General features: G+C 42.1%; 1 protein-coding gene across 2 annotated transcripts; it reads left to right on the plus strand.

Annotated features, from left to right (window-relative positions):
• Positions 1-1,253: 1,253 nt before the first annotated feature.
• Positions 1,254-6,803, plus strand: LOC120707648 (EEF1A lysine methyltransferase 2-like). 2 transcript variants are annotated; one of them, XM_039992596.1, is made up of 7 exons: positions 1,254-1,711; positions 2,963-3,091; positions 3,528-3,716; positions 4,955-5,051; positions 5,585-5,688; positions 6,149-6,200; positions 6,330-6,803. In XM_039992596.1, exons 1-7 carry the CDS (start codon positions 1,437-1,439, stop codon positions 6,540-6,542), a joined length of 1,059 nt encoding a protein of 352 aa, XP_039848530.1. In that variant the 5' UTR covers positions 1,254-1,436; the 3' UTR covers positions 6,543-6,803. The 2 variants fall into 2 exon arrangements, with proteins under 2 accessions (XP_039848530.1, XP_039848529.1); XM_039992595.1 differs by having other exon boundaries at positions 1,284-1,711; positions 2,960-3,091.
• Positions 6,804-9,067: the final 2,264 nt, after the last annotated feature.

A 9,067-nucleotide genomic window follows, 5' to 3' on the forward strand; every position in this document is an offset into this window, starting at 1 on the left:
TTCTACAGAGTGTTACTCCCTCCGTTTCAAATTATAAATCATTCCAAGAATCTTGAAGAGTCAAACCATCTCAAAGTTTGAACAAAATTATAGAGAGAAATATAAAAATTTATGACATCAAATAGGTACACTATGAAAATATACCTAATAAAAAATCTAATGATATGCAAATAATTTATTCTCGTGGACTTGAAAGTTTTTGACTCTGTAAGATTTTTGGAATGATTTATAATTTAGAACGGAGGAAATATATTTTGTCCCCATGACTTCCATTTGTTTGTTTTAGTCTTTTAGATATGCAAATATTATCGGTCGCCTCTCGTCCAACATTCGGATGTTTGGTTTCAGGTACAACTTCTCAAACCAAAACGCCCCCCTTAAATTTGCTAGCCATGATATCAACGTCGCGATTTTTTAAGGTAGGGCTTTCATCGGGAGAGTGGCTAGATAAGACCATTCATGGCTTGTGATAAACTGATTTGTCATTGTCAAGCTAGCTCTTGGTTAGGCACCCTGAAGTCCTTATATTGTGGATAAAAACTTAAATGCTAGAAATCCTCATATCGAGGTTACAAATTTAAGTTCTGGAAGTTCCTATACAAGTGTCATTTTTTTTCTTTAGCGATTGTATACTGCTAGAAAGAAAATGTGTCTTGCGCAAATTAATTTAGTGCTTCACTGCACCAGTATGTATGATCACTGAGAAGATCACTTGAGTTGGTATTTTCTCTGATTTATGTTCTCATATACCATCAAAGATAAAAACATGCAGACTATTAATCCCCCCCCCTCTCTGGCTTGTTTATAGCGGAGAAATTCCTTTTCATAAGTTCATAATCTGAGACCTGTTTTTTTCTCTCTGCAGAACAGCGGATGATTTTTCAAGCAATCCAGTCCATGAAAACTTCTGTGTGGAGCTCTTTGTTGCAAAGAAGATAACATTTGAAAATCAAATGGAATTGTTTCCTAAATTCAGACATGATATGGGAAAAAAAGTTCTTTTGTAGATTAGTCTCGTAAATTAGCTCCGGCTTATGTAATTAGTTTTTAGTTAGCTCATATTTAATTTTTCTAATTAGCATCCAAAGTTCAATCATACTATGTAACCCGACCTAAAAATTAGTTCCTGATCCAAATACCCGCTCGCGAGTATGTTTTCCACTTTTCCTCCACTGGTTGGGTTGTGACCTCCCATTTACGCAATTACGCGTCTTGCGTACAGCAACGTCAGAGGTACTGAGTTCTGACGAGCTCGAGGACACGCACAGATCAGCAATTACTGGAAATTGCCACCGCGCACTTGCCCAAAAAAAAAAAAAACTCGAAGCTTCCCCCGTTCCGTTCAGAGCGCCCTGCCGGCCTGCCCAAATCCCAGCGTCCGCCGCCGCGCCCCGCCCTCGTCGCGATCTCCCGCACAAATACCCGATCCGTCCGCCATGGCTGGAATAAGGCTGACGCCCGAGGAGCCCGAGATGCCCGTCGGCACGCCGCCCCGCCCCCAGCTCCCGGCATCCGTCGCCGGAGCAGGCGGTGGCAGCGGGGGCCTCGAAATGGCGTCGGACGACGAGCGGTCCGTGGCGGCCGACTCGTGGTCCGTGCGGAGCGAGTACGGGAGCACGCTCGACGACGACCAGCGCTACGCCGACGCCGCGGAGGTGCTCGCCGCTGCCTCGGCCTCCGCCAACTTCCCCTCCGCCGCCTCCGATTACTGGTACTGTATTTCTGCCGAATTGTCTCAGCTGAGCGAAGTGGATGCTATCGACATGATCTGACGAATCGTGAGGGACCTGATAATGCTTGATATCGTTGAGGGCTCGTTGCTTTAGCTGCTGTACGGGGTTATGGTCTCTTGTGGATGCTGTCAGCACCTTTTGACTTGTGCACTTCTTTTATAAAGTCTAGTTTTGTGATTTTGTTTAGGATTGAATACGATGGATGCCTTTTAGCCCGAATTGCCGATTACGGTTATCCGAAGACCAGATGCATGTCCAGTTTCATGTGCAATCGCTTGTTAATGTTCTGTGATCCTTGAGTTGATAAGTGGAACATAAAAGTAATTTTTTGGCTTTTGTGGCCCCATTTCGACCAGCTAGAGCTGATAAAAAGCTGTAGCTGATCCAAGCCGCCCAGCTTGTAGACAATTTAGGGGTGCAAATGGGTAACCTTTAGGTGCACCATCAACCCTCGTTAGTTCAAAATATTGTACCAGTTTTCCAAAATGGAATCCCGTTTTGGAGTAGTACAAAATTTTGAACTAAAGAGGGTTGGAGGTGCCCCTAAGGGTCACCCATTTGCGCCCCTAAGACAATTCGTATAGTTCACTTTTCAACTATCCAACCACCCAGCTCATATAAGCTATATGCTGCACCCCCCCCCCCCCCCCCCCGCCAAAAAAAGAAGAAGCTATTTTACAGCTTATAATAAGTTGGAAGGATCCAAAAGGGCCTGTGAATTACCTTGTAAGTGCGAGTAATTTATTTTGCTGGTAGGAAAAAGAAAAACCAAACTTACATTTTGCCTTGAAATAAGAGTTTTCCATATGGTCAGTAATATTTGGGAATCACATGGACCCATCACCTTTGAAATAAATAACAGAAGAGATCTCTGATTGCAAACCCTATAGTTTCTTACCCATGGTTTGTGTCAACTAACAGATGATAAAAGATTACATTAGGCATATGCACATGTGCCACTCCACACTTAATGGAAGAGTGGCATATGTGTGGTCTCTTTAATAGAATAGAATACACCAAATTCTTCGTACCCTGGAAATCTGTAGTTTACAATCTCTTGTTAGAGGTCAGATAAACTTCCTCGATCTGACATACTGCAACTGTATACAAGAATGGAAAACCTGGCCTATTGCCTATTTATTTCTATTCTTGAATGTTTTTTACATGTATTTAGTTAAACAATTATTTCCCTTTTTTTAATGTCTTCTAAAATGTCCTTGTATCAGCAGTTCTGATAAGGAAGATCAAGATCCTGGTGATGTTGAAGGATCAATGCTGGGTCTCCAAAGCTACTGGGATGCTTCTTATTCAGAAGATCTTGCAAATTTTCAGGAACACGGGCATGCTGGAGAAATATGGTGACTGACTACATCCTGTCCTTGAATATCAAAATCTTCACACTAAGTAAAACAAGTGGCATGTTTTTGTTCATTGGCCAAGTTGTTTATGCTAATTAATTTCATGCTATTATATTAGCTGCTGTTTCGTTTGCTCAAATAATTTCGTTCATGCCATGTATATGTTCATGAAAAACGCAAATGAGTTACTTAGCATAGATACTTGCATTCACATGGCAAAAATTATTATTATCCTTCACTTGTTAAGGGGATTCTTTGTTTATAGGAAATAATGATTAATTGCCTTTTCCCCCTAACACGCAGAGAGACGAGTATCGTTATATGAAGAAGAAAAGATCCATTGCTTTTTAAGCTTCCTGTTGCAATTTTCCCTAGAATACTGTGAATGTTAGAAGATTTTCTATTTTAGGTTGTGAACAGAACCTCCTGTTTGTAGGTTTGGTGCAGATGTAATGGATACAGTTGCTGTTTGGACAAAGAGTTTGTGTAACATTATTCAAGGCGGGATTCCATCTGGTCCTGACAGCATCAAAAGTGAAGTCGATGAACAATTATTCTCCAACTACCCTGTGCTCGATGTTGGAACTGGGAATGGCCTTCTCTTGCAAGCACTTGCTAAGCAGGGGTACTACTGAATTTTTCTTAATGATGGTTAATTAATTCCCTAGAATAATGTATTGTCGTTGGGTGAAACAGAATCTTGGTATGGTGAAGATTTCTGCAAATAATTTTATGATTCACCTGCAATCTTGTATATATAAGTTTTTCATGTTAAAAAGTGATGTCACTTATTTTTTCTTTACGCTAAATAATTACTCTGAAAGAAATACTTAATATTAACCATTGTACCTTAACTACCTAAGATGTACTTTCGTTAGGCACATTTTAGTTGAAAAGTTGGATGTTAGTGAAAATATTAGAGACTTTTGTTAGAACACTTACCATTGAAAGATACCTTATTGTAGCCTCCTTCTCATAACTATATGCATGTTTTCATAGAAAGACATCATTCAATCAAAAAGGTACCTTCCAGTGCGACTCTTTGGAAACTATGAATACAACTGTTGAGAGGAAAATGAGTATCATGATTCAAGCAACATGCAGCAAAAGTGACAGCCATATGCTAGTTTACTCAAGTGATTAATCAGCTTTAAATGATCTGTGCATTACTTGAAATTTTACTGGGGGTATTCTGAGTTATGTTTGATATAAAATAATGTGCAATCACATTTAACTAGGTTGTGTTGTTGCTACTTGCATAAGATAATCTTGAAGTCAGTTTTTGGTATGCACTGGCGGAGCTACAGCCCCCTCCCTTGCCACAAAGATTCGCAGGCAATTAGAGGCTGATCAATTGGCCAATCACGTGTTTAGCACTACGATCCGAGTGGCACTATCCATTTGTAGTTTCTTTTTGCTGGTGCTGACATGCTGTGACTGGATTTGTGTGCAAAAGGGCAGGCTGCTTAGGTCTTGATGCAAAATGGACGCACCAAAATCTTGATGTCATCCTATTTTTTCAACACAGATGATAAATCGATAATCTGGAGCACTTATAGGGCACAACTTATATAAAAGGAACCAGTACCACACTCATTTGTGCATTTGTGTACATATTAATTGTCACAAGGCAAATTGCCACCCCCCCAGGAATAACTCCTAGCTCCGTCACTGGCCCCACATGATAATTGTTTTGAATTTGTATCTTTGAACCAACAATTTGTAATGTACAGCCAGTTTTGCATTGCTGTGCTTGCCTTCTATTGTGGGAGTCTAGTTCTGTGTTGGTTGTTTGCGAGTTATGGTAAAGTATTCTGTTAAGGTTGTATGATTGTGACCAATTGGCATTGCCTATTTTGCCAGGTTTAGAGATTTAACAGGAACTGATTACAGTGAAGGAGCCGTTGAACTTGCAAGAAACCTTGCTACTCGTGATGGCTTCGATTCAATAAAATTTTTGGTTAGTGTACAAACTCAGATTGAACTCTTTCTTTCTTGTCAAATCACACTTTTTCCCTTGAAATTCCATTCTTTTTTTTTATGGATATCGTTTGGGACTTGCAGTTATGGCCTTATGGGAGCACATAATTACAAGGAAATGAGTCAATATACTATAGAATCAACAATCTAGAATAGCCGCTTGCTACATGTTAATTAAACATTATCTTGTGCTTGTGTTATGATATGTAATTTGCATTTGCCAAATGATTCATCAAAATTTCTCATCTCATTATACTCTCCATTAATTAGAATAGCTACCATTTTGATAATTTCACAGAAATGGACCTGTACTACTAGATAAATGCAGCTTGAGTACTACTAGAGTATTAATGCTTCATAACAGCTGTCATTTCAATTTGAATGATTTTACCTAACATACTCTGGGTTTATTGGCACTTGAATTTTATCAAATGTTTTTCTTTTTAGTGTTTTTATGATGTGGCGCTTTCATCTCTGCAATCCCTCATATTTTTTTGTTTTTTTCCCTCTCAGGTTGATGATATATTAGAGACAAAGTTAGATAGGAAATTCAAAATTATTACAGACAAAGGGACTTTGGATGCCATTGGATTGCATCCAGATGGTCGAGCGAAAAGGTACAACTGTGACCTGGAGACCCAAAGAGAGTTTTGAGCACATTTAAGGCTTATTCAGTTAATCCCCTTCCTAATGGGATTGGGGAGGATTAAGACTTGTAAGGTTAATCCCCTCCAATCCTCATCAATCCCCACCAAACCGAACAAACCCTTAGTTGTCAATGTTGTTGGTACTAGAAATAACTAGACGGATTAGTTCTGATGAGACTATTCAGTGTGTTAGTCTTGACAAGCCATCCCGCCATAGTAAATAGCTGTAGCCTTTAGGTTGTACGGTCGTCTTTGACTTTCTATTGGCTTTTTTAGTTTCTGATCTACAGAAATATAGAACTACATCTGCATAGTACGTAGATAGATGAGGGTTAGCATGTTCTTTTGCTTATATTTGAAAATAATTTTATCTTTGAAGAAAAATCTATGTCACCGGTTTAACATCTCTCTCTGTATGTACTTTATTCAGAATAATGTATTGGGAGTCTGTATCAAACTTGGTTGAGCCTGGTGGCATTGTGGTCAGTGCTAATCCTACAAACTTTTTAAACTATATCTTATGACTCATCCTCCAGGATCGGTTTTTATTGTAATGCTTGTACCCGCATTATTTGTAAATTGGCATAAAACTTTCTGTTGTATATCTTCAGGTCGTAACATCATGTAATCACACAAAGGATGAGCTTCTGCAAGAAGTAGAAGACTTCAGCAAGAGAAAATTTGGCAAGGAGAACATGGATGAAGGTGCAAGACCTGTGTCCCAGATCTTCCGGTACATAGATCATGTCCGAACATACCCCACCATAATGTTTGGGGGAGTTGAGGGATCTCAAGTGTCCACCGTGGCCTTTCAACGGATGTAACAGAGAATTGAGGCACGCATCATATTTGGTCCAATACCATTTTCGCTCTAGAAGGAAAGTTCTTTACTTCACTTGTGGGACTGTTCCCACTGTATCTGTCTGAACGTGTTATAGTAAGGGAATCTTCCGAACCATTTTTGTGTAATTGTAAACGGACATGAGATGCATTGATGTTGCTGTATTGTTAATGTACCGTGAACTTTCCTGATAATTTTGGTCCCGTCATCCGGTATACAGAATTGTAGTTTCAATCCATGACAATTTTTTGTATGAGGTTTCAGGTTTCTAGTTTCCAACAGTGGATTGTTCATGCAATTGAAACTTTAACTATACTCCCTACATTCTGAAATGTAAAGCATTTTGGTTGTTCCTAAATCAAACTGGTCTAAGTTTGACCAAGTTGATAGAAAAGAGTTATAATATTTTGAATATCAAATGAGAACAATTAGATCCATTATGAAAAATATTTTCAAAATTTACTTATTTGATGTGTTATGTGCTTATATTCTTTTCTATAAATTAAATTAAAATTTAGATTATTTTAATTTAGGATAAATCAAAATGCTTTACATTTTAGGACGGAGGGAGTAACAGAGCTGATGGGAATGGGAAATCAATATGCGCATTGCAAAACATTTAAGCAAACAGGCGAGGGGCGATGGAACAACATGTGAAGTGCTAGGAAGGACAGGTTGGCCAGGTAGGAGACGCCTCACGCCAGGAAGGACAGGTTAGGAGACGCCTCACGTTGGGCATAATTAACCAAGAACCAAAATAACCGGAACCGAAATCAAAATGACAAAAAAAAATCGGTTCCATGTTCGGCTCTAGAAAGCATGGAAACAAAATAATCGAAAAAAGTTCGGTTCCTACTCTCAATTAACCAAATTAATCGAAAGAACTGAATTATATAAACCTTGCATTTTGTAAAAATATATTTAGTTTATACGTTATGTGTCATATTTCAATTGCTATGTATTTCTCTTATCATATCTAATGACGGGAATAATCAATGTATTCCTCCAACCCTAGATAGGTGGGTATATATAGAATATATACATAGGCCTCTAGATGGGTCTCTATACACATGGGCTCAATATACTCTAACACCCCCCCCCCCGCAGTCTGAACTACCGGCGCAGCTGTGTTCAAGACTGGACAACAAGAAAGCTAACACCCCCGCAGTCTGAACAACCGACGCAGCGGTGTTCAAGACTGGACAAGATGAGAGTATAAGTAGAGCACAAAAGGGCTAATACCCCCCCCCCCCCCCCCCCCCCCCCCCGCAGCCACAACTAGCCACCGGCTACGTTGAGGCTGGATCGAAACTCCGAGAAGGTCGACGAGGGCAGTCCCTTGGTGAAGATGTCAGCAAACTGGGAGGTAGTCGGGACATGGAGTACCCGAATATCACCGATGGCGACTCTGTCGCGCACGAAGTGTAGGTCGATCTCCACGTGCTTCGTCCGCTGATGCTGAACGGGGTTGGTGGAGAGATACACGGCGCTGACGTTGTCGCAGTAGACGAGCGTGCTCTTGGTGAGCGGGCTGTGGAGCTCCGCCAAGAGCTGTCGTAGCCAGGACGCCTCCGTCACGCCGTTAGCGACAGCTCGGTACTCCGCCTCGGCACTGGAGCGGGAGACAACCGGCTGCCGCTTGGACGACCAGGAGACCAGGTTGCCGCCCAGGAAGACGGCGTAGCCGGAAGTGGAGCGACGAGTGTCCGGGCAGCCAGCCCAGTCAGCGTCGGTGTAGACCACCAGCTCAGCAGAGGACGAGCGGTGAAGTACCAGGCCGAGGTCCACAGTGCCACGGACGTACCGGAGGAGACGCTTCAGCGCAGCAAGGTGTGACTCCCGAGGATCATGCATATGGAGACAGACCTGCTGAACAGCGTAGGTGAGGTCCGGCCTGGTGAAGGTAAGGTACTGCAGAGCGCCGGCCAGACTCCGGTAGGCAGTAGGATCAGCCACCGGATCACCCAGATCAGCAGACAGCTTCGCCTGAGTGTCGACAGGAGTGGAGTCTGGCTTGCAATCAGTCATCCCAGCCCGCTCCAGAATATCAAGTGCGTACTGCCGCTAGTGAAGGAGAAGACCAGACGAGCGAGGCTCAACAGTGACGCCCAAAAAGTGGTGGAGCTGGCCGAGATCCTTCATAGCAAACTCCTGCTGATGAAAGGAGATGACACTCTGAAGCAACTGCTGACTGGAAGCTGTGAGTACAATGTCATCGACGTATAGCAGCAGATATGCAGTCTCATCCCCACGGCGGTAGATGAAGAGAGACGAGTCGGACTTGGCCTCAGTGAATCCCAGTGTCATCAAAACCGTGGCGAACCGAGAGTACCAAGCCTGAGTAGCCTGCTTCAGACCATAGAGAGACTTGTTGAGCCGGCAGACCATGTCCGGACGACTCGAGTCCACAAAGCCCGCTGGCTGAGAGCAATAGACAGTCTCTGACAGAGTGCCGTGAAGAAACGCATTCTTCACGTCCAGCTGGTGCACAGGCCACGAGCGCGAGAG

This window comes from Panicum virgatum, chromosome 5K (genome assembly GCF_016808335.1).
Source record: "Panicum virgatum strain AP13 chromosome 5K, P.virgatum_v5, whole genome shotgun sequence".
NCBI lineage: Eukaryota > Viridiplantae > Streptophyta > Magnoliopsida > Poales > Poaceae > Panicum > Panicum virgatum.